This window comes from Notamacropus eugenii, chromosome 7 (genome assembly GCF_028372415.1).
Source record: "Notamacropus eugenii isolate mMacEug1 chromosome 7, mMacEug1.pri_v2, whole genome shotgun sequence".
Taxonomy (NCBI): Eukaryota; Metazoa; Chordata; class Mammalia; order Diprotodontia; family Macropodidae; genus Notamacropus; species Notamacropus eugenii.
The window spans coordinates 168902600-168928322 of NC_092878.1; the positions used below are offsets into that span (position 1 = coordinate 168902600).

The 25723-nt window shown below is 48.5% G+C and overlaps 1 protein-coding gene across 1 annotated transcript in view; it reads left to right on the top strand.

The window, feature by feature from the left end:
• Positions 1 to 25723, top strand: part of MTMR7 (myotubularin related protein 7) — a 49252-nt gene that overhangs the window by 17993 nt on the left and 5536 nt on the right. Inside the window, exons 5-12 of the mRNA XM_072625650.1 lie at positions 320 to 454; positions 6119 to 6251; positions 15047 to 15156; positions 16243 to 16368; positions 17152 to 17201; positions 18291 to 18491; positions 19788 to 19928; positions 25370 to 25496. Coding sequence (XP_072481751.1) covers positions 320 to 454; positions 6119 to 6251; positions 15047 to 15156; positions 16243 to 16368; positions 17152 to 17201; positions 18291 to 18491; positions 19788 to 19928; positions 25370 to 25496 — 1023 coding nt within the window. The remainder of the gene's footprint in view (positions 1 to 319; positions 455 to 6118; positions 6252 to 15046; positions 15157 to 16242; positions 16369 to 17151; positions 17202 to 18290; positions 18492 to 19787; positions 19929 to 25369; positions 25497 to 25723) is intronic.

The window sequence follows — 25723 nt, forward strand, 5'->3', positions numbered from 1 at the left end:
AGAAGGAGCACACTCACTCCTCTGGATGGAGGCCTCAATCCTTGGTAGGCTCATCCCACCCAAATGCATGGAGGGTGGACATGTTTCCCATCGGCTGCTCTGCTCCAGGAACCAGACAAGGGAAGTGACTTACCTAATGTCTCTCAGCTGAGTCCTGTCAGACCCTGGACATGAGCTGTGAGTGTCCTGACTTTCTCAAAGATTCTTGATGCTCGTGAGGGGGTAGTTCAGGCACTCACTGTGTGTGTGGCCTGGACAGTGCCTAGAGGCCCTGGGGCTACAGTCAGCCTCTGCGAGCACTCTCTGTTCCCTCCCCTAGGCCTCCATCTGCCGGAGCAGCCAGCCTTTGTCCGGCTTCAGTGCCCGCTGTCTGGAGGATGAGCAGATGCTGCAGGCGATCCGGAGAGCCAACCCTGGGAGTGACTTCATGTACGTTGTGGACACACGGCCCAAGGTGAGATGGGGACCCAAGGAGGGGTGGCCACTATGGGCTGCAGGACAGTGACCATACCTGGAGGGAGTCCTTGGGCCTGGGAGGTCCAGCCCCAGGAGGGTGCTGGTAGCTCTTCCCCTTCGACTCCTCAGGACCTTTGACTTCCTAAATGTGGCCGAAGCTACTCACAACAGGGGCAGCCACCCACTCTGGAGGAGCTGGCCATCAGAGCCAAACACACTCTGAGCCAGAGTCTGCGTGAAGCAGTGGGGCTGAGGGCCAGGACCTGAACCCTGCTTCTTACCTTCATTTCCATGGGCAAGAACTTGTCTCTGCCTGGGCCTCAGCTTCCCTCTTTGTAAAATGAGGGAGTTGGACAAGATGGTTGGTGAGGGCCCTTCCACCTTCCCACCATGGTGCCTAGGACCCTCTGACGTCAGACCTGGCACCCCACCCAGGAGGACATGGAAGCAGAACCACGCACACAGACCCACTGTGTGCGGAATGGGCTCACGTCAATAAAGAGTGCTGTCATTCAGTGAGTGGGCTGTGAGTGACTGGTGACCACAGTCCCAGCGACATTCACTCTGAGCCCTTTTTTGTAATGCCACACTGGGCATAGCTCTCTGCACACAGCAGGCACAGAATACATGTGTGTTTGGCTTGAAGAGCCAAATGGATGGAGGGACGGATGGATGGATGAACAGATTGGTGGGGGGATGGATGGAGAGATGGCTGGAGGGATGGAGAGATGGATGGAGGGAGAGATGAACAGAAGGACAGATGGGTGGATAGAGAGATGGGTGGAGGGAGGGAAGGATGAAGAGATAGATGGCTGGAGAGATGGAGAGATGGATGGATGGAGGGATGAACAGATGGACAGATGGGTGGATAGAGAGATGGATGGAGGATAGAGGGATGAACAGATGGACAGATGGGTGGGTAGAGAGATGGATGGAGGGATGGAGAGATGAGTGCAAAAGGCACTGGGGATACAAATAGAAAAGAAGCTCACACTCCAGTTGAGGGAAATGACATATTGAAGTAGCAGGCGTGATGGGAAAGCCCGAAGCCTTGGGGAGGATGGCAGGGCCCAGGGTCCGTAGGGTTCACAGGCAGAGTCAGTGGCCAGGGCTGGTGCATGGGTGACTCAGCAGCAGGGCAGATGGTAAGGCCCAGAGACCTTTGGGGAGATCCTTCATCTCACTGGAGGGTTTGTAGTTGGTAACACCTGCAGCCACTTTGTTTTTCCTGCCCGATGGCATCTGCACCTTCCAGGGAAAGGGATGGAAAATAGAGCCTTCTTCCCCTCTCCCTGCCCTGATGAGGTCTGAGGGCCAGGGGTCCCGGAGCAGGGGTGGAGACAGTTGTCCACATGGGAATCTCTCCCTATGAGTCAAGGCAAACAGCCCCCCCATATCCCCCAAAGAAGATTAGGAGAGATGAGGGACGTTTCCCGCTGAGGCTCAGTGGCCAAATGCTGGCTTTGGGGCAGGAGGACCCCGGTTTAAGTCCTGGTCCTCCTGCTGAGGGTGCGACCTTGGCCAGGTCCCTTTCTCTCTCTGATCCTCATTCTCTTCTCCTTAAAATGGGGAAGGGGGCCAGTGCTTAAGGGCCATCCCAGGAGAGAGGGTAACTTTCACCACCAGCCATCGGGAACCACATTCCTGTAGTGGGTCCCCTCAGTAGGGCTTTGATCTCTGCGGGCCTCCCTGCCCACCCCCAAGCACTCTGTGCTGTCCCAAGGGCTGCTGTCCTTGCTGTTGTCCTGGGGTGACAGAAGACGGGAGTCGGCCTTTCTAGAAAGGGCCTGCTTGGGGAAGGAGTCCCAGAGCTGGAGAACCCTGCTCACTGCTCCCCGTGCTATGGCCAGGCCCACCCTGCTGACCCAGAAGCCACTTTCTCTAGAGCTTAGCTGTCCTTTCCCCTTCCTACCTGAGCCCCCCGCTGCCCCAACCCTGTACCCCAATTGGTTGCTTTGCCAAAACTCTAGATAGAGTGAAAAGGCTTCCTGGGGAGAAAAAGAGGCCTGGTCTCAACAGAAACATGGAGAGAGACAGACAGACAGAGACAGAAACAGAGAAAGGAGAAAGAGAGAGACGTAGAAGAGGCAAGGGGAGAGGGGAGGGGAGGAGAGAGAGAGGAGAGAGAGAGAAGAGAGGAGAGACAGAAAGAGGGAGGAAAGAGAAGGAAAAGGGGAAAAGAGGGAGACGATTCTTGCCATCTCTGGGCACCAGGTGGCACAACGCTGGTCTTGGTATTTTTTCAGAATTGGGGTACAGTGAACACATAACACAGCAGTTGGTCGAAGGGCCAGGAATCGAGGTGGCTGTCCACTGTGGAAGCCTTCAAGGAAATGCCGTGACAGCCAGAGCTGGGTCAGTCCCAGATTTAGCTGATCAGGAGGCACAGTTCGGAGGAGTATTTTTAGCTGGGGATTATTTCTTCTCAGTGACAGATAACAGTTCTGACGCTGGGCCATTAAGGAGCCAAAGGACTGTGCCCTTGACCTTTTGTTCTCCCCCTCCATTTCTCTGCCCCCCTCTGTCTCCTCCTTCCCCCTCTCTCATTTCTCCTTCTCTATTTCCCTCTCCCTCTTTCCCTTTCTCCTCCCACCTCTTTCTCTCCCTCTCTCCTCTCCTCTCCCCGCATCTCTCCTGGCTCTGCTCACACACGTACTCTACAGAGGCCACTGGGCCTTTAGTCCATAGACAGTCCTGCCTGCAGATTCTCCTCCCTAAGGACCTGGGCTGGCCAGAGGGGAGGCTGTGCCGCTACACATTCCCATGTGTCCCTGGGAGGAGAACGCCCAAATGCGGACTGCATGCCAGCCTGCCTGGACCCCAGCCTGGGCCCCACCTTTCTCGTGGCTCACTCAGAGAATGAGAGAGCAGGAGCCCCAGGGGTATATCATGTGGGGCAGCAGCAGATGCACACAGTGGGTCTCCGTGCAAAGAAAATGAATTGCATTTCAGGTTGAACGTTCAGTGGCAGGGCCAGGGCTAATGGAAGGCAAGAGTGAGTGGAGTGCTGCAAGTGCCTAGCCATGTGATCCTGGGCAAGTCCCTTCCCCCACCTAGCCCATGGTGCCCTCATTTCTAAAATCTTCTGGGAGCTGCCTTCCCAGGCAGGAGAGCAGGTGGCAGTGTCATCACTTAGAGGAATCCCTGCTTACCTCAGAGGGGTGAAGGGAATTCTCTTTAGGAGGGGCCTCCTCCTGCCAGCCACCCAGGGGATGAGGGTTGAGCCATGCTGGGGGGCTCCCTGAAAGGGCATCGAGTTTTTGGCTCCTTCTGAGGATTCACCTCAGGGATCTGGTCCCTCATCTCTCCTTTGAAGGTTCTCTAGGTCTGGAGCCCAAGGGGACTTCCTCCTAGGCCATCTGGCCACCTGAGGCCCAGGAAGGTTTGGTGACTTGCCCAGAGTCACTGGTCCCTAACTGTCAGAGGAGAGACTCAAACCCTCTGATGCCAGTCAGCCCATGTGCTCCTGTCGCCTGCTTTGAGACAGCACCATCTGTGGATCTCAGGGTCCTCCTCTGAACACCAAGGAGCTGGCCCCCAAGGCCCCCCCTCACCTTAGACCTAGGATCCTGGGCACCATCGCCATCTTACTCAGCTGGGTTGCTTCCAATGGTAGGTCAGCTACTGCCACCTCCTGGTGTGCTGGCTCAAGTGGTTGTCCAGTCCAGTCTGAGCTTCTCAGCATTTATAGATGAATTGAGATTGATGTTGTGGCCCTGAAGCTTTCAGGCCATTCTCTTCCCTTAGGGAACATGAGGGGTAATGATTCTGCCTTATGCCTTACACAAGGTGCGGAGCTGGCTGGAAGTGGAGTTTTTCCCATCCAGGGCTACAAGAGATGGTCCTTTGAGGAGCTGGCAAGTGAAGACACCTCAACCAAGTGCGGAGGGCGGGATCGGCAGATCACCTCTTGGAGTTCTTCTGGCATCTACGATGGTGGTGCCATCGGACATTATGAAACAAAGACTGAAGAGTCCCAAAACATCCCCCCACTCGAGGTCTTTCCAGCACTGACCCAGCCAGTCAGAACTCACTCCAAGACTTGGCCTTTGCCACACTCCAAGTCACTGGTCATTCTTCCAGGGACCTTGGACCTGACACATCCACAGCTGTCCACCAATTGCTGGAGGTTTTCAAGACTCTGTCTTTCCTAGTCGAGGCAGGATAGGATACAGCTTTTGGGAAGAAGTGCTCCAGGGCCCCAGTGTGAAGGCCCCTGGTGAAGCTGGACAAACCAGTTGGCTTCCTTCCACTGGACTGAGAAGATGGCACTCACCCACTCCCAAGAGGTTGCTAGGGGAGCGCCAGAAAGCCCAGTGTTCTGGGCCTGGAGTCTAACCTTGGACTTTCGCTAGTTCTGTGATCCAGAGCAAGTCACTTAGCTTCTGCCTCAGTTTCCTCACCTATAATATGGGAATGATGACAGTATTGTGAAGATTGAAAAAGGTATTTGTGAAGCACTTTGCAAGCCCCAGGGGCCCAGGTCTGGGCATTAGATTCTCCTCCCAGTACTGGGCCATCTTTTCTCACTGGTTTCCAGCTATGTCCTTGTTAACAGCAGCAGTGTTGGACAGTAGGTTGCTCCAAGACCTTTGCCCAGTGAGGTGACAGTCCCATGTGTTTCCTCCCTGTTCTACAGAGGGACAATGACTTGTGCAAGGTCACCTGTTAGGAGGCAGCAGAGCCCACCTCTGACCCAGGACTTTGGGTTCCATAGTCAGCCCTCCCTCCAGCTGGGGAAGGTAGAAGATCATTAAAAATCCAACAGTCATCCCAGAGGTGATAGATGTAGACTAGAAGGGCCCTCAGAGGCTGCAGCGTCCAGCCTCTTTGATTATACAGACGAGGGCCCCTCTGGCCCTACAAGACAAGCACAGATTAATCGGGGCTGGCTATCTGACCTTGGAGACCACTGAGGATGGGGAGCTCACTACCTCCCAAGGCAACTCGCATTGTAAGCTTAAATGTGCATCTTCATAACTTTCTCCACTGCCCCTCGCTCTGCCCTTTGGGGCTAAACAGAGCAAATCCGCTCTGACTCTTCTCATGGTCATCCTTCAGATATCTGAACACGGCTCCCATTTCTTCCATGAATCTTCTCTTCTCCAACTTAAAGTTCCTTCAAGTGATCAATTGCTAGTGAGTCAACAGCATTTATTAAGCACTTACTGAGTTCCAGGCACCAGAAGATACATGCATTGGTGACAGAAAGGGCAAAATCAGACTCTGTTCACAAGGAGTTCACTTTTAAAAGTCTGTCTATCTATCTATCTATCTATCTATCTATCTATCTATCTATCTATCTATCTATCTATCTCTATCTGTCTGTCTGTCTGTCTGTCTGTCTATTTATCTATGTATTCTGTGGTTTTATTTTTTTCCCAATTACATGTAAAAACAATGTTAACATTCATTTTTTTAAATTTTGGGTTACAAATTATCTCTCTCCTCCCTGCCCCTCCCAAGAAGCTCACATAATGGGAAGACAATGGCTGGGCACCATACAAGATGTATGTGGTGGAAAGGATTAGAGTGTCAGAAGAGGGGAAGAGAAGAGGGGGAGGGCTGCCCATAAATACGTGTGCCATTCCCCCTCCCAGGACCCTGCCCTGGTCTGCCGCTGCCACTGAGTGGGCGTAACCAGGTTCGTTCTACCTTGCAGCTCAATGCCATGGCCAACCGTGCAGCGGGCAAAGGTTACGAGAATGAGGATAACTATGCCAACATCAAGTTTCAGTTCATTGGCATTGAGAACATCCATGTCATGAGGAGCAGCCTGCAGAAGATGCTGGAAGGTGAGCGAGCCCCCCTCCCCCGCTCTCCCCTAGCCTAGGGCCCACCACTAACGGATGGCGATCCTGCTCCAGCCCACAGACACACCGGGACTGGGAATGCCCTTGTGGGGGACTCTGTGGTGCTCCTGCCCCCAGGACCCTCTGCAGCCTGAGTCATCCATAGCCATCTTGACGCTGTCTTCTCGCTGGACTTGGATGACTCTAGAGGTGGCTGGTCACTTGGAGCAGCTCTGTCTCATTCCAATCCAATTCACATGCAAGTCAAGATGTCAGCCATGATGTCAGCCATAATGCCATTAGTTCTCTTTGAGAACCAAGGACGAATGATGACCACAAGCACATCCAAGCACATTACGATGGCTGATTGGTTAGAGCAAAGGTCAAGGTTGGTGTGAAGACAGGTGGAGCGGGGGAGGGGGCAGCTATGGAATGTTTGATATATTTATACAACCGACTGATAAGGAAAACTCAGTAACTGATGGTAGAAAGGACATTATCATTAAAAATCATAATTTTATAGAGACGTTTAAGCAACGTGATTCAGGTGTCCTTACAAAGAAGCCAAATGCACCTCAGAAGTACTTCAGTCAGCAAACTCCAAACTTACTTGTTAGTTAGAAAGAGGCAGCAGCAGTTGGTAATATAAACTCTTTTGTAAAATATTGCAAAGGATTTTAGCACATTCAGAATAAAATCTCATAAAGTGAAAGGAATTAGTAGAAAATAAAACCAGTTTAAAGAGAGCCAGGTGAGGCATTCAACTAAGTCATTCATTCCAAGGGCATTTAAAGATAAAGGTGCAGAAAGGACAACAAACAGAAAAAAATTGGAAAAGATCTGCAAAGAGTTTTCACTGTCAATAGAGTCACTCTGCTTGGACTTGAACATCATAGTTTCATATGTGCTTTTTGAGGAGAAGGAAATAGTGATAGAAAAGAACACAGATAAGAAATGTAGCAAGATTAGACCAAAAATATTATATAGGCAGAATCTGTGCTGGAAGACACCCAACTGGGATGGCATTGAAGGCTTAATTCAGAAGGTATTTGAAAGAGGGAAAAATAACAGGAATGTGGGAAAGACTTTGGATTTTCTTAGGATTGTCATCGACTACTACTCTGTCTGCCAGTGTGATAGCTAGTGTGGATGCTGAGTGCTAGTATATGGTAGCAGAGTCAGCATCTGGCTTCTTCCTCTGCTTTCTTCTGTGGTAAGAGAAGAGCAGGCTGGCATGGTTAATCACTTAATGAAGGGAAGTCTATAATGTATCGTTTGGCCAATAGATGGTGCTCTGGCTACCTCAGCTGCCTCTCAGGTTCGTTAGAAACCCAGTGATGTCATCTGGAATTTGCCCCCAAAGTTACCAAAAATATGAAATCCCCCTCATATTTGTCCCCATTCAGCCCCATCTTTCTCAAAAAAAACCCTCAATTAATAGGATTCGACAATAACTCCTAAGAGTTATATGGTTTTTAAAAAATAAATTTCATTATATTTCCAGATCTGTATTCTCTCCCTCTCCTGCCTCTCCACCCTCTATCCCCAACTGAAAAACCAAAAACATCCCAAATCTCCTATTGCATCATATGAACAAATTTCCGCATTTGCCACACGTACCCCCCCTCCCCTCTTCCCAGTACCCTTTTATGTAGAATGTGAGTGTCTTGAGGTCAGAGATTGTCTTACTTACTCATGTTTGTCTCCCCAATGCTTAGCACAGTGTTGATAGGTGTTTTCATAATGCTTCTCCCACCCCCTCCGAAACACAGCAAGGAGGCCTGGTGGATATAGCTCAGGACCAGGAGTCAGGAAGACCCAGGTCCAATCGTGTCTCAGATGCTTCCTAGCTGAGTGTTCCTGGGCAAGTCTTTTCATCTGCCTGCCTAGTTTCCTCATCTGTGAAATGGGGATAATAACAGGGCCTGACTCCCAGGGCAGTTGTGGGGCTTAAATGAGTTAACATGTGAAGCTCTTTGTAAACCTTGATGTCCTGCCTAAACACTAGTGGTTGTTAACACTGTTGTTACTACTATTATTGTCTATGATGAGATCTGTTTATGAGTGAGATTGTGCTGATTGCCCCCTGCACCAGTCCACAAGGCCGACCACCCACAGATCCAGGAAAAACAAATGGGTGAAGATGATGAACGCAGCTGGCCTGACCCCTCCCCCCCCAAACTTAAGTGGGACAAACAGATATCAGGATTTGGGCCCATGGTTAAATGGGACAGAGAGAGTGAGCTGGCCTGCTCTCGGGAGTTTCCAGACTCCTTTCATGGTACTCAGAGTCTGCCATCTTGTTCATGCTGGCACAATCCGGTGCTGTTGTCTGGCTAAAAGACAGAACTCCCAGGCTGCCAGATCTAGAGACGAGAGGGACTTCAGAGGCCCTAGCCCAGCTCCTTCATTTCTCCTTTGATGACTTCTTGCTGTTTCATTTACCCTTCCACCCTCTTCCTCGAGCCTTGGCGTATCAGCATTGGTATATGCCAGCGTTGCCTTTGCCTCTCAGCTTGGCTACCATGGTTTCTAGGCTCTTTTTCCCTCATTGTGAACATTGTTTAAACTATCGTAAGAAACAGTGCCAGCTTGTGTTAATGTTTGTTCCTTATCCACTTTTCATCCTTTGGGATCATTAAAAACAAGCCAAGGTGGAGCAGCTTTAATGTCATGGCTATGACCTTGTCTTCTTCGTCGTAACTTGGCAGCCATTTTGACTTTGCTCTAACCGTGTGAAGGCCTGACTGAGCAGAGGACATCTGGTCCAGGAGGAGTTCCTACAATCCGTTAACCAGATATCTGCTGTCTAGTGTCTAAACCATTTCATTTCCTGTGTGTCAGTCTGTGTGTCCCTCTGTGTCTACTCGTGAAGAAAGTATTCATGATATTCAAGTGTGAGATTATTTACAGATCTCTGACTTCTTTGCAGAAGCATCTCTCCCAACGTGTTGTTCACCATTTTCTGCCCTCGCATTCCCAAGGATGTAACTTGGAGGGCCTACTTAGTGAATTCTTTGTAGAATTCCTTGAGCTCCTCATCTTTTATGAGCTGTATTGGGGCCTACGCTCCAGTTAGCCTCGTCATGGCCATTTGGCTTCTACTTCTCACAAGATGACAAGTATCCCCAGAAAGGATATTTTTTGTCGACTCGTATTGACTGGTTGACCTCCTCTACCACCTCCTGTGCTTTTCTCTCCAAGGAGAGCCTGAGAGTTAGCTGTCACTAGCTTTGGTCTGGTTTTATTGTAGAAAAACTGCCAACCGAGTTAACATTCCACGCCTCTGGCAGTTTGGTCAGTCACTAGTCATCGTACCAAGATCTTACATTTAGTCAAGTGATGGTTAATGTTTACAGCTGATCTAAAAATCGTGGGATGGTTATTGCTCGAAGCCCCCTCCCCTTCCACTTGGCTACCAGAAGAGAGGCTGCCCAGGACTGAGGATCATCTGGCACTTGTCTTGGTCTCATGGATTGCCAAAACCAATGACATTACCAGCCAGGGTCTTGCTTGCTAATAGTGAGCTTTTCAGTCCTTGATTGGGCTACTCTCAGCCCTGGGCAGTCTTTCTTCTGGAGGCCAAGTGGAAGGAAGGTAATGGGGCTGAGGGCAATAATTACCAGATGATTTTAGATCAACTGAAAATATGGGAACTCTATAATATGGTCCCTGCTTTCAAGTCTGGGAGAATCTACCAGTGCTTACCCTCTCTGAGAAGAGTCTTAAAGAGTTCTGGCTTACTCTGGCTATGGTGGGACATTGGAGAATGAGCTTGGCCAAGGTCACTTGATTTTTAGTTCCAAGAAAATCCTCATCTGTATCTGGTGGGTCTGGTGTCCAGGACCTATATTTGGTCTCTGGGAGTGAGTTGGTTGTGCTGGAGCTTATTTACATCTCCCCCCTCTACCCCCATCCTGTCCAAAACACCTTTCCAAGGAAACGAAGCCATCCTGAGTCCAAGAAAAAGCAGCACAGTCAGGTTGTTGTGAGTTGTGCTGGTGGAGGCAGTCAGCAGTGACTTTATGGAATCCTGAGGAACATTTTCAGAGTGGGCTGTTGGGGTCATGCCTGGGGTCTGAGGCTGGACGGGTCGTTTCCCTGGGAGGGCATGCTGTGGATCAGTGCAGGCCAGTGCTTTCTCTTGTCATTTAGAGGCGTAGGGGAGCTGAGGAAGCTTTAATGGCTCTGCTCTTGTCTTGTCTTGCCTTCCTGATTCCCAGGACAAGTCATGACGTGTAGAACTCACAGACTCCTTGACCCACCTCAGAAGGGCCCTGGGCCCCTGGCAGCCTCCTGTGGACCCCCTCCCCTCTGTCCCGATTTCCAGTCTGTTTGCAGAGGGGCAGCTGCTGCGGAGCAGCCCAGGCTTCTCTCCACATCATTGCTGCGCCTGGCCTTACAGCTGGTGTCAGCTCAGTCCTTTAGAGCAAATATTAATAGAACAGTCTCCTCAGTAGCTGACAAGCAGTGTAGGCCTGTGTGTCCCCAGTGATGGCTGAAGTGGACTTCCGGTCAGTAAAAAGTGGGTAAATATTGGCTGTGGATTCAGGCTGGAGCGGCTGGGCCTTTTTGCCTCCTTGGGGCTAATGTGTGCAAACAGACCCGTTGTTTTTGTGTTTTACCATCTCAGGCTCAGTGGGGCTCCATCTGCTTGGGGGCTCCATCATTTGGCCAGCTTGGCTAATGGTGTGGTCTTTTGACCTGGGCAGAGGATGCAGCAGTGGCTACCTTGAAAACAAGCTTCTTGGAAAACCTTGGGGGCCAGCTGGCTTCCCATATGCACGTCAATATTTGTTTCTGAAAAGGAAAAAAGTGAAAGAGGGGAGACAAAAGCTGCCACAGCCCAGGTCAGAGCTTCGTGGTGCCCAGCGTACCATCAACCAGTCAATCAATCTATTTATTAAGCACTTACTGTGTACCAGGCCCTGCACTGAGCACTGCCCTCCAGGGGCTCCCAGTTTAATGATCTATAAGGGAGAAGAAGTAGGCAGCATGGGGCAGTGTCTCTGGCCCTGGGTTTCCTCTTCTGGGCAATGAAGGGGGGAGGGCTGAGATGACCTCTGAGATCCATTGGAAACCCTTTAACCCTTCCCCCCCACATCTTGGACCTTACTTCTAAGGCCTTTCCACTGCCTTGTCCCAACCATCAGAGGTCAGCAGCCCCAGCTGGTACCTTTATTTTTAGTCTAGTACTCCATTCCCTGCCCTGTGGGCATAGAGGGTGGGAAGGATTGTGATGGCTTTTCTGCCCAACTCCCTGGTCTGTCCAGGATCAATTTCAAGGATACTGGGAGAAGGGGTTGTTGTTATGGGTGGTGGTGGTCCTTCTCAAAGAGGACCAATGACGTCCTGAGGGCAATGTCTTCACTTGTGCATGAATTGGATATGAGTGCAGTAGCACTGTAGCCAAAATGGAAAGGATTGCCTTTGGTCATGAGGCTCCCCAAGGCCTCTGAGAATGTTTCTGGGGTCAAATCAGTGTCTGAGCATAGACAGACCTAAATGATGGCAGGAGGCCTCTTCAGGGCCACCCGAGTCATCTCAGCTTGTCTGCTAGGGAATAGTGGCCAGAATTTAGTGTCTTTAATCAGAGCTACCATGCCTAGATAACAGAAGTCAGGCAGAATGTCCCCAGACTAAGAAAAGGCCTTTGACCCTTTTGGAGGGTAAAAATCAAAGCCCTCTCTCACAGATAACTAATTTAGATTTCAATAGGCCTGAGATACCTTCTAGCTTTACCTGCAAAATGAATTTGAGCAGTAGCAAAAAGGAGATTAAGAAGGAAGTTAGCTCTTCCCTAGCCTATGTTTTTATCTTATGTATCTCTGTCTACACTGCTGGTTCTCAGTGTGGTCTATGGAGCCTGGACACCCTTTCAGGGCATCTTCAAGGTCAAAACTATTTCCAAGATAAGTATAAGACATCCTTTGCCTATTAAATACAGTCTCCATTTCTAACACCGTATCTGTGGGTGGCTGGATTTTCTTCAGATACAACAGCCAAGCCAACATGATCAGGACAGATTGAATTCAGAAACAGATATGAGAATCATTGTCTTCTATTAATCCAGGTAATCAGGATTTGCAGAAAGTATGTAAAATGATGCCATTTTCCTCACTAAATTTTTTTTTTTTGGAAAGTGGTTAATTTTCATTTTAAAAAATGTTGTTCATGTAATGTAATGAGTATTTTCAAATGAGTTGATAAGCATATTTTAAAATTTTATCCATTTTACTCTAAATGTCATTTAGTCATTCAGTCATGTCTGTCTCTTCAGGCCCTTCTGTCCTCCACTGTCTCCGTCTGTCTGAGTTCTTGTTAATCCCCTCCATGACACCGTGTACCCATCTCATCCTCTCTCATTCCCTTCTTTTGCCTTCAATCTTTCCCAACATCAGGGTCTTTTCCAATGAATTCTGTCTTCTCATTATGTGGCCAAAAGATTTAACTTCAACTCTACCACTTGACTTTCCAGTGAACAGCCTGAATCAGTTTCTTTAAACAATGACTGATTTGATCTCCTTGCTGCCCAAGGGACTCTCAAAAGTCTTCTCCAGCCCCACAATTCATGGCACTCAGCTTTCCTTATAGTCCAGCTTTCACAGACATACATTGCTACTCAAAAAACCATAGGTTTGCCTATGTGGACCTTTGTTGGCAAGGTGAAGTCTCTGCTTTTTAGTCTGCTGTCCAGATTCACCATAGCTTCCCTTCCAAGGAGCAAGCGCCTTTTAATTTCATGGTTGCAGTCGCCGACCACAGTGATCTTTGAGACCAATATAAAATCTGAAGCAGCTTCCATTTCCTCTCCCACTCTCTGCCAGGAAGTGATGAGGCCAGTTGTCAGGATCTTCGTTTTTTGGATGCTAAGCTTCAAGCCAGCTTTTCCACACTCCTCTTTCATCCTCATCACGGGGCTTCTCAACTCCTCTTCACTTTCTGCCATCAGAATGGCATCACCTACATAGCTGAGACTGTTGAAACTTCTCCCAGTAACCTTAATTCTGGCTTTTGGTTCACCTCGCCTGGCTTTTCACATAATGTACTCTGCATGTAACTTAAATAAACTTATAAAAGTGGGAACATGTAGCCTTGTCACACTCCTTTTCCAATCTTAAACCAACCCGTTGTTCCCCATTGGGTTCTAACTGTTGCTTCTTAGCCCACATACAGGTTCCTCAGAAGACAGGAAAAATGATTAGGTTTTCCCATCTCTTTGAGGATTTGCCACATTTTGTTGTGATCCACACAGTCAAAGGCTTTAGAATAGTCAGTGAATCAGAAGTAGATGTTTTTCTGGAGCTCCCTGGCTTTCTCCATGATCCAGAGAATGCTGGCAATTTGGTCTCTAGCTCCTCTGCCTCTGTTCCGGCAATTCTCTGTTCACACATCGCTGAAGCCTGACTTACAGCATCTTAAACATAACCTTGCTGGAGTGTGAAATTAATGCAGTTGTCAGTAATTTGGGCACCTTTGGCACCACCCTTCTTTAGGACTGGGATGTAAACTGGTCTTTTCTAACCCAGTGGTCACTGCTGAGTTTTCTAAATTTTCTGGCATAGGAAGTGCAGCATTTTAATAGCATGATCTTTTAAGATTTTAAATAGCTCCGCTGGAATTCCATCACCTCCATTAGCCTCGTTACCAGTGCTTCTAATTTTTAATATTGAAAGGTATTAATCCACCTGAACAAAAGCTCTTTGGGGTTCTCAGTAATTTTTCAGAGAGAAAAGGGGTCCTGCGACCAAAAAGTTAGGGTGCTGCTTGGTCTACACCAAAGCCTTGCTGTATTTTGGCCAATGAAATCTCAGTTTCTCTATGCATTACAGTCCCTCCTTGACAAGGACACATAAAAAATACATTATAAATACGAAATTAATAACTAAACTTCCATTTTGAATGAGAAGATGAAGCACAATAGTCATGGGGTTGCTGCCTCAGGATAAATATTGCTCACAATTACCTGGCTAGAATTTGTTGTATGAAATTTGGAAAATTCTTTCCTTGGTATTTCAAGCATCCCGGAACCCCTCTCTTTTGTTCCCTTTCATCCATCAGCCGGAAGCCAAGGCGTTTTGGCCAGAAAGTCTCCTTCCAAGGGTCAAGGTCTCTTTCTTGGTACTTTTAGGATTCATGGCAGTTAGGAACATTCTAGCAGCATTATGAAGCCTCAGTGGGTTGAGTGTGATGTTGCCCAGTGGAACTGGCCCTGCAAATCTACCTACTGGGATCTTTTTTTTTTTTTTTTACAGAGCATTTTCCTCTTCTAATGTGCATAGAGTAGCCCCAGAGGGGTATTGTGTTCTCCCCATAGCTGAAAAAGTTAGTCAGAACCACTATTGAAATGAATTGAGGGGAAAAAGAAAAGCTTACCTTTATAAAGCACTTTACAAGACTATCCTCTTGGATCTTCACAGAAAGCCTGGGAGGTTGGAGCTGTTAGGATTCCATTTTGAAGACTGAGAAACTGAGGCTTGGAGAAGAGTTAGTAGCTCAAGGTTGCATAGTCAGCAGCCTGATTGAGATGTAATTGGGTCCTCTGACTTCTAAGGTCAGGGATTTCTCTACCACCTGGAAATTCTGGCATAAAAGGAGATGTGGGCCTGAGCAGTCATGGCAAGGGCAGGGTACTTTTGGGGTAGCAGGAAGACCCTGGGCTTGGATTCAGAAGGTCCCACAGCTTCCTTGTACTTCAGTTTCCTCACATGTAAAGTCAGATAGCAGGCCGCGAGCTCCCATTTGAAGCCAGGGCCATTAGCACCCCAGGATTTGTCACAACCCACCTTGTTTTCTAGTGTGTGAGCTGCGATCACCCTCGATGAGTGACTTTCTCTGGGGCCTGGAGAATTCTGGCTGGCTGAAGCACATCAAAGCCATCTTGGATGCGGGGGTCTTTATTGCCAAGGTGAGTGATCTTGTCAGCCCTGGATGTCCTGAGTGAGGTCACATGGCCCTGGGTTCAAAGAAGCTAGATTGGCCCCATGAAGCTTGAGTTTACCCATCTAAGCCAGAACCTGGGGGGGGCTGATGTGTCCACTGTCCACAGCCAGGCCCACCCAACATGGAAGGAGCTGGGGCCAGAAGATACCTCTGGGGCTTCTGCCACTCCCCCAGAGGATGTAGTAAGGTGTCAGAGGGGTGGAAATCAGCTCAGATGGAGGATCCCTGAAGCTGGAGGTGCTGTGGTTCATAGTGGGGGGCATTCCCCCGCAATGCACTGTCTCTCAGGCACTGTACCTGGGGAGAAAGGCCATCTGAGTCTTCAGCCTATCAATCCAAGGCCACCCTTTTGCAGGGGAGGACTGAAGTAACCTCCCCAGGGTCAACACTGATTCATCGATCTTGAGTGAGAAGAGACCTCAGAGGCCATTGAATCCAACTCCTGACTGACAGAGGAGGAAACTGAGGGATGGAAAGTTTAGCGACTCTCCCAGGATCACAGAGGGGATATGTATCAGGAGGGGGAGGGATTTGAACCCAGGGCTTCCTGTCTCTGAGCTCAGCACCCTCTCCACTGCACCACTCATCACAGTGACTGGAATGACAAAAGTCAACGGTCTTGGCACAGGCTGTGACTTCTCTGGACTCCCGAGGCTTAGTTCAGGATTCAGGCAGTTATTTTTCCCAGAGAAGGCTGAGGCTGGGGTGTACCCCCCTATGTTACAGGGAAGACAAAGCTGGGTCCCTTTCAGTCTAGATCTTTCCTGTGACCCTGTGGAAAGCCCTCTTTGTCCCTTCCCTTCTCTTTCTTTATGGCCACAGAGCCAGCGACCTCGGGTCTCAAAGGTCAGCTGGCTGCCCCTCAGGCACAGTATGGAAACCCCTACATAAAAACCTGCCTGTCCTTCAGAATCCACAGGAACCTTGGCCACATGCTCTCCTCCAAAAGGGAGGGGACCCAGGGGCTCCTAGCTGGAGGAGAGATCTGTCCCAGCCTCTGCCCTGCACCAACCCCTCCTTTTGGCTGACTGTCCCCCATCTGTATTTTCAGGCTGTGGCTGAGGAAGGGACCAGTGTTCTTGTCCACTGCTCAGACGGCTGGGACCGCACGGCCCAGGTGTGCTCAGTGGCCAGCCTGCTCCTGGATCCTTACTACCGGACGCTGAAGGGCTTCATGGTGAGTATGACTGTCCTGCAGTTGCCAAAAGCAGGCTTGGGAACTAGCTGTGGCCCCCTCCCACACAGAAGATGCAACCAGAATGGGTAGACTGAGGCAGCACTAGCCCTAAGCCTCCCAACCAGCTTCTTCTTCATCCCTTAATTGTGCACAGTGGTCCTAACACCTTCAGCTAGGTCACAGACCCTGCAAGATCCCAGGGCTATTAGTGACAGGCCACAGAGGACATTGGGTTCAACTGATATCTGAACTGGCATTCCCTCTTAGCACACAGTAAGCACCTCACAAATGCTAGCTTCCTCTATAGCATCCCTGAAAAGTGGTCTTCCAATTTCTTCTCGAGTACCTCTCGTGATGGGGAGCTCACTATCTACCAGCAAAGGCTATGCCACTTTAGATCAACCCTAAGTGCTTGGAAATGTGCCATGTTGAAGTGAATTCCACGTCTCCATAACCCCACCGCTTAGTCCTGCAGTTCTTAGATTAGCCATAATGATCATATTCCTTGTGTAGGTAAAAATGACTAGGTCTAGACTTGGCTAGAGAATGTGAATTCAGATCCCAATCCTAATTCAGTCATAAGAATAGCACTTCCACTGGGATCGTTGTCTTACTTTGGGTTAAACATGATCATCACCATGGGTAGCCTCTTTGTCGTAGAGTTCTTCAGCAGGTGGCTGAGTTTTCCCAAAGAGCCACTGGGTGAGCGTCACTTACTCAGTGTTCCTCAGCAGTCACCCAGCTACACGACCATGTTTTCTTAGTGTGTCTTTCTAATTGTAGGTATTAATTGAAAAAGACTGGATTTCCTTCGGACACAAGTTTCATCACAGGTATGGTTTTGCCCTTGCATAGGGCATATCAGCAGTGATCTAATTTTAAAGCTGGAAATTGTTTAAGGGTGTGAGAAGAGTCACCTGCTTGAGACAGTGGCCTGATTTGATAGACCTTTCTCTGTGTTTTATTTCTTACTACGGATGCTATTGTATAAGTATCATTAACTTGCGGGTGTCACAGAGGGAAAAAAAGTCCAACTCCTGGCTAACATTAATATTAGCTAATTAGCTAATTATTAGCTAAGTCTGATATATTTTAGTCTTTGCTTGGATTCAGGAACTCATTGATGGAAGAGCCCCCCTTGGTGTAGCTCACAACTCAGCCATGCTTTCTCATTCTGTCTAACTTTGGGCAAATTGCCTCCCTGCCTAGAGCCTCACTTTCCTCAACTGAAGAGTCAAAGTGTTAGCTTATAAGATCGCTATGGTCCTTTCTCAATACAAATCCTTTAAAAATGGAGGATTAATTGCAAACTTTCCTGTCCTTTTTCATGACTAAGAGTCTGCTTGTTGGCAAATACTCCCTGGCATGGAAAGATGCACATTTTTTGTAGATAGTGCAGATTTTATCTCCACAGCTTTACAGCTAAAGTGACTGAGATTCCTAGAGGCTCTGTGACTTGCAGTCAGAATAGTGAAGCCACAGGTGTGTGACCTTCTGAAATCATTCGTTTAATTTCATTCTGTATTCGCAAGGCACTGCACATGGTATGAGAAGTCCTGGGCTCTTTTGGACGTTCCCAGCTTCTTGGGTTCTTCTGCTTCATGAGCTCAGTGACCCTGGGCAGATCCCTTAGCCTCTGGGAACCTCAGTTTCCCCATATGCAGAATGGGGATAATGGTAAAGGCACTGCAGAACACACAGGACTTGGGTGAGAACATCTGCTCTGGAAAGAGGAGGTTTAGGCATCTTCTCTGTCTCGGTGCTCACTTTGTGGACATCTGTCTGTCCTTTAGCCAGCTTTTCTGGGGTGGTCCTGGGGCTGCTTGGGGGCCTCCTTTCTGTCCCTTTCGCTTCCTTTTTGTCCTTCTTCTCAGTGGGCACATCTGTCCATCCTCTCAGCATCTCCCACTGTGTTGTTGCAGGTACGGCCACCTGGATGGAGACCCCAAAGAGATCTCCCCAGTCATCGACCAGTTTCTGGAGTGTGTGTGGCAGCTCACGGAGCAGTTCCCCTGCGCCTTCGAGTTCAATGAGAGGTTTCTGGTGCACATCCAGCATCACATCCATTCCTGCCAATTTGGAACCTTTCTCTGTAACAACCAGAAGGAGCGACGGGAGCTGAGGTGAGTGTCTTGGGCTCCTCTGGGAGCCATTGCCCATCCCAGGAAACCCAGTAACCCTTTAAAGACTTCTCTTTGGCCCTCTATCCAGGTTGGCCTTTAAGGGGAATCTAGGCTGAGTGTGAGACATTGTGTCTAGACCAGGTCAGCCAGTGCTTATAGATGACAGGAGCAAGTTAGCTGGTCCAGACCTGTGGTTTTGTGGGAGTAAAGCAGTCCCAGTGTGGGACTCAGTGATCCAGGTCAGCCATTCCTCCTCAGTGCATGGTCTGAGGAAGTTACCAGACCTTTACAGTGTGTTGTTCAATTTTGATGATTTTTTTCCCCTTTTCATCCTCTTTTTCTTTTAAAAAATATTTTTTGATTATATGGGATGGCTGTCTGGGAGGGGGGACCAGGGAAGGGGAAAAACGGGGAAATTTAGTTTATGTAAAAACAACAGCTATCAACACAAATCTACACAACACATTTCTAAAAGTAAGTTGCTCTGGAGCACTTAGAGCTAAAGTGACTTGCCTGGGGTTACTCAGTCAGCAAGTGCTAGAGGTAGGACTTGAATCTAGGACTTCCTCATTCCACAGCCAGCCCTTTCTTCCAGAGCCCTGCTGATTCTAAATTCATTTATGTGTAAAATTTTCAGCCTGGTGGAGCCACAGTACAAAGAGTGCTGGGCTTGGAATCAGGGAGACTTATCAAATCTGTCCTCAGATACTTCCTAGCTGTATGACTCTGGGTAAGTCACCTCATCCTGTGTGCCTCAGTTTCCTCATCTGTAAAATGAACTGGAAAAGGAAATGGCAAATGAGTCTAGTATCTCTGCCAGGAAAACCCCAAATGGTGTCACAAAGAGTAGGACATGGCTGAACAACAAGAAAAAATTTCAGGTTATAAAATAGGACAAAAGTCAGTTTTTTGCAGTATTTTCCCATGGAATCTGGTGAGTGCACACTTGAATGTATTGGGTTAACTTAGTGAATCTGGGACATCTGAGAGCACTCCCTGGTCCCTACAGGAGGAGAGGATCCCCTGAAGAATGTGCCTGGCCTCCTCTGCCTGAGACATTGAGCATGGGAGAGCACTGAAGGCAGAGTCCAGAGCCCCGGGTACTCTGGCTGGCTCTGCCACTAAAGGACTGTGTGATAGCAGAAAAGCCACTTCCCCTCCAAGGGTTCCATCTGTAAAATCGGGGGTACTTGCTGGTCTTGAAAGTCTGGCCTCCAGCTCAGAAATTCTGAGTCATGGAGATGCCTTGATTCTTGGGAAGGACTTCAGGTGGATTTTCTTCATTCTGTCCCTCAGAATTCAAGAAAGAACACACTCTCTGTGGGCTCACCTGTGGAAGAATCGGGCTGACTACCTGAATCCCCTGTTCCGAGCGGACCACAGCCAGGCTCAGGGAACACTCCGGCCCCCAACCAGCCCCTGCAACTTCATGTACAAGTATGGGAACGCTTCTGTTATCTTTTCTAGGCATAACAAATATTTGTGAAGCCCGTGCTGGTGGCCGGGCCCTGGGCTCAGCGTCAGGGAGACAGAAAGTAGAACCCAGAGCCCATGACTGCCCTTGTGGACCAACCAGCCCCACAAGGAGACACAGCACAGATGCACATCCCTCAAATATGAACACATTTCAAAAATATATATAGTAACACATTCAAAAATGTGAATCAGTGAATGATCAATCGGATGAATGGATGCACGACTCCCTGTCTTTGCACTGGCTGTCCTCCAGGCCTAGTATTCCTCCTCCTCTGCTCTGCCTCCAGGCTCCCCGCAGCTTCCTTCAAGACCTAACTAGCGCCTTACCTCCCGCAGGAAGACTTTCTCATTCCTCTCAAAGCCAGCCCCTTCCCTGTGTTGATTATTTCCTGTTGATCCCTGTATTTAGCTCATCTGTAGAGTCTGCTTGTTGTTTCCTCACTTAGTCTGTTTTTGCCTTTCCCTGTATCCCCAACCGGTCAGGCTTGGGGCCTTAGCAGGGCCTGGCTTATAAGTGCCTATAAATACTTGTTGACAGACTGAAGGATGAAGGAAAGAGTTTCAAGATCTGAGGATTCAGCTACAAAAGCCAAACTGTACCAGCCCTCAAGGAGCTTGTATTCTGAGGGAGGGGGACAAAGCAGGTGGCCTGGGAGGAGAATCCTGCTTAGGAATGTTAATAGGATAACCCGAGTACCTCCTAGTACAGGAATGGAAGTATATTGACACAACCCATCCAGGAACAATGGCAGAGTTGATCTGATCATGGCTCCAGATCTCTAGGGATTGGGGTTGGGTGTTGGCCAGTGAGGGCTCTGTCTAGGCTGTGGAGATGTTAGAGGAATAGGGAGTGAAAGGAAGGAAGCTGCTGGGGGAGATTGTCATCCCCTTGACTGGAGGAGTACAAGGCTGCCCGAAGGATGGAGCATTCATTTGCGTTGAGCTTTAAAGGGAGTCACTGTTAGGAGTGTATGGGATAAAAAGACTCTTACTCAAAATTTTAAATAAATAAAGAGGCTTCTCAATAAGAACAGAAAGAAAAGGATTTATGACAGTTCTCGAGAAAGGGACGTCCTTCCACCCAGGTCGGGGAATCTAATGGAAGGAGGCAACTTACAGGAATTGAAACGCAATTTTTATACCCTAACGCAGAGAATCCCACCTCCCCACTATCCCACCTCTCCATTGGCTGGGAGGTGGGCTCACAATCTAAGCACGAAAAACTAGACAAACCCCGGGAAATCTTCACCTATCCCAACACAATTACCTCATCTAATATCTAATTTAACTGCTGATGTGGCTTTAGAAAAGAGGGGAAGGGGAAAAGTGGGAGCTGGTAGTGTTGATGTGGCAACAGTACAACAAACAAAGGGGAGATCTGCTAAGTTTTGGCTACAGCCCGTGGCACTTTCACAAAGAAAGCTGGTAGCTGGTAAAGGGGGGGCCCAACTGACTGTCCACAAGCCCTGGATACCTGAAACTCAGGGATAGATGCCTTATGGAAGACAAATTTTATTTAGAAAATCCAATATTCCCCAAATTATGAAAAGTCTTCACAATCTCCTCATCTCACTCAGGAATGTAATAGAGACTCGGGCAAGCATAGAAATGTTGCCTTATTGCAGTGAGGACAGTCAGGTGGCAAGCATTTATCAAGAGCCTTTTGTGTGCCAGCTAGGGATGTAATGAAAGGTAAAGTGGTCCTACTCCCTAGGATCACAAAGATGTGTAGTCGGCCCATGTGCTTGGTGGCTTTCATTCTGGTGGCCTCTTCTCCATCCTTGGCCTTCCCACCTGCTCTCTATGACCTCTGAATTTTGTGAGGCTGCTACTGGGCAGCAGTGGTGGTGGTGGCATTCCCCTCCCAGCTGCTCCTTCTCTGTCTGTTCTGCAGGACAGGGCACCATCTGTGTCCTCCCCCCGATCCTCACTTTCCCTCTCCTGGTTCTAGGTCACCGATCCCAGGCCTTCAGCAAAGAGAGGGACATGGTTTTTATTTGTTCATGAGATCACAGAAAGCCTCCTTAGAGCCCAGCCTGTCACCTTATATACTGTGGTGCATTCTCCCCCAGATGTCCACGACACCTCCTTTACAGACTGAGGCCCCCAGGGGTCATGGGCCTGGTCCAAAGTCACCCAGTGAGGCTGTGGCAGAGCTGTGGATTGACCAAGGGGTGTGGGTGTTGACCCTTATCTCCTCACTTCTTCCTTTGAGCTGAGTGCAGATTTAGACTTTTCCCCCCACTTAATAGTATTTTATTTTCCAATTACATGTAAAGATTGTTTTCAATGTTCACTTTTATAAGATTTTTAGTTCCCAATTTTTCTCCCTCTCCCCTCCCCAAGACAGCAAGTCATCTGATATAGACTATACGTGTACAACCGTATTAATCATATTTCCACATTAGTCACATTGTGTAAGAAGACTCAGAACAAAAAGGAAAAACCACGAGAAAGAAAAAACACACAGAAAGTGCAAACAGTCTGTTCCCAGCGTTCAGACTCCATACTTCTTTGGATATTGAGAGCATTTCCCATCATGAGTCTTAGAACTGTCTTGCATCACTGCCCTGCTGAGAAGAGCTACTTCCGTCATAGCTGAGCACGTTGTGGTGTTGCTGGCTCTGCTTCCTTCACTCCGCATCAGTTCGTAAAAGTTCTTCCAGGTTTTTCTGAATAGGTTACACTCTGTGCTCTTGAAGTCCATTCACTGCTGCCTGTGCAAGATTGCAGGTCAGACAGGGCTAAGTCTCAGGAGCCAGCTGTTTCCCATCATTCTCGTTTTGTGTGATCTCGCTAGAAGCTTGCCTTGTGCCTCACAATTCCTGATTTTCTTCTAAGAAATGAAAAAAGAATGATAACTGACATCTACTTTTTTGGTTTCAAGTCCATACAGGAGCAGAATAAGGGACCTTGGGCACCCGAAGGGTCGTTAGTTGTCCCTAGGCTTAAAAAATGAACTAATTGTTGTAAGAGGGTATGGCTGATTGAATCCCTAGAAACAGGGTGGGGAGGGAAGGGAGATGGGTGAGGAATACTGAATACCAGCGTGGGGCCATCCGCACCTTTCTCAGTAGCCTGTAGCCTGCCCCATAACCCGTGGTACAAGGACATCATTGTCCTCATTTTACAGATGAGGACAATGAAACCCTGTGAGCCCTAACTTGACAATGACTTGCCCATAGTCTTACAGCTCTGGAGTGTGTGAGAGATGATCTCCAGTCCACACTGCCTGTACTCAGAGAATATCCTCCCATCATAGGTCAGTCTGGATAATTGGAGGGGCAGCTTGCATTTAAGGACCAGCCCCGGTTAATAATCTAGAAATTGGGTGATTCTGCCCCTGCCCCCTTTTGGCCACCCTGACACTGTCCAGGCAGAAGCTGAAGGGTGTTGCCCAGGACCATGGCCGTGGGAGTCATCCTTTGTTTCACTGCGTGCCATGCTCTTGGGCCATCTGCAGCATGGGCAGGGCCATCAGCTCTGGATTTTCAGGACTGTACGAGGGCACGTAGCACTGACCTTGTTTGGCTAAATCCCCTTAAGCTCATCCAGCCGCCCCTAAGTCGGAGGAGCTCTGGGCTTCTGAGCTGCTTGACTGCTCTGTGTGTTCTGGGTCAAGCTCCGACGAGGAGGAGGAAGGATATTGTACACGTGTGACTCCAGTGTCACACACAGACCATCCTAAGGAAGTTCCTCCAGGCCTCAAAACAGAGCAAAGTAACAGCACAACAAAAAAACTAGGAGACAGTTCCCGGCTTCTTGTTTTAGCCTGCGGCGTCCCACCGACAGATCTGGTTTGTCAGTCCTTTCTTCGACTCACTGGCTAATTGACTATATTCCTTTAGTTTATTGGAGTGGGTGGGGTTAAATTTATTTATTTTTTAAATTTTCTCTTTCCTATCTACCCCCTCCATAAAAAAAAGAAAGCCCTTTTATCACGTATACTTAATGAAGATGGTGTCCAAAGATCTATGTCTGATTTCTCGTCACGAATCCATCTCTCTGTCAGGATGTGGGGCAGAAGCTGCCTGGACAGACCTCTGGGATTATCCTTACTGGGGAATCAAGGCTCTCAGTTCTTTCAAACTTGTCCTCCCAAAGCGTCATTGTATTCTCATAGGTTCTCTGCGGTCATCAGTTCCTAAAAGTCCTCCCGGACTTCTCTGAATTGTCCCTTTAGTAGTGTTCCATCACATTCACAGACCACAACTGCTTCAGCCATTCACTAGGTGGTGGACGCCCCCCTCAGTTTACCATCACAAAAAGAGGTACTATAATGATTTTTGGACATATGGATCCTTTTCCTCTTTGATCTCTTGGGGTGTAGGTTTACCAGAGCTATTGTTGGGGTAAAGGCTGTGCACAGCTAAGTAACTCTGGGGGCAAAGCTCCAAATTCCTTTCCAGAATGGCTGCTCTAGTTCACAGTTCCACCAACAATGTATTTAGCATGCCTGTTTTCCCTCCCAGCACCTGTCATTTTCTTTTGGTTTTTTGAGGCAACTAGCTGGCAGAGTGAACGGAATGCTTGGCTTGGAGTCAGGACAGCCTAAAGTTGAATCCTTCCTCACATAATGACTAGTTGTGTGACCCTGGGCAAGTCACTTCACCTCTATCTGCTTCAGTTTCCTCATCCATAAAATGGGGATAATATTAGCACCTACCTCTCAAGGCTGTTGTGAAGACTGGATGAGAGAACATGAGAGAGCAAACCCCAAAGTGCCATATAAAAGCGAGATGTTTTGTCACGTTCAGCTTTGCCAACCTGACCTCGGGCTGCTTCAGTTTGCGTTTCATTGAGTTTCAAGGTTGCCTGATCACATCCTCTGACCATTTATCAACCAGGGAGTGGATCATGTTCCTACAAACTGGAGTCAGTCCCTTTATCAGAGAAATTTGCTGCCAAGATTTGTCCCAGTTAACTTTCCCTGCCCATTTTAGTTCATGGGTTTTGTTTGTACAAGACCTTTTAAATTTAATGTCACTAAAATTGTCCATTTTAGCTTCTGATTGTCCTGTCTCTGGTTGGTTCTGAAGTCTTTCCCTAGCCATATTTTTGGAAAGTAATTGATTGCTTGTTCCTCTGATTGGTTTGTGGTGTGACCTTTTAAATCTAAGTCAAGTGACTCCAGGGAGTTGGTCTCAGTATATATGTTGTGAATCGTTGGCCTCTGTCTCTGTGTCAGGCTTCCATCTGCACCCCATCCCCCGCTTAGCAGCAGAATTCCTTCTCCAAGTCCAGAATCCCTCTTCCTTCCTCGGGAGCTCCTCAGAACTTGCATTCTTTCTGCTCCTGCCGGTGTACGCTTGGTGCAGAAAACTGTCGTTAGGTGGCCCCGACGGAACTTTGAGCCTGAAGATGTCTTGGCAGTAATCACTGGCCTCTCTTATCTTCTCTAGGTTTTGGAGTGGAATGTATAACCGCTTTGAAAAAAGCGTGCAACCCCGGCAGTCGGTGACCGATTACCTGATGGCAGTGAAAGAGGAAACACAGCAGTTAGAAGAGGAGCTGCAGGTGTTAGAAGAGGTAACCCAGGCCTGAGGCCAGTGCCTTTTCCTCCCCCATCACATTCTCTTGCGTGGATGGCTGGCAAGCCTCCCCGTGGCCTTGTCTGCCCTTGTGGCTCCTCCTCCTTCCATCCAACCCCAGACAGACAAACCCCAGAATGCTGCTCTCCTGAGCTTTCAGAATCCTCCACTTCCCTTAAGTCTGGACCTCTCTGCCTAGCTGTCTAACCACCCAGTCATCCTCCC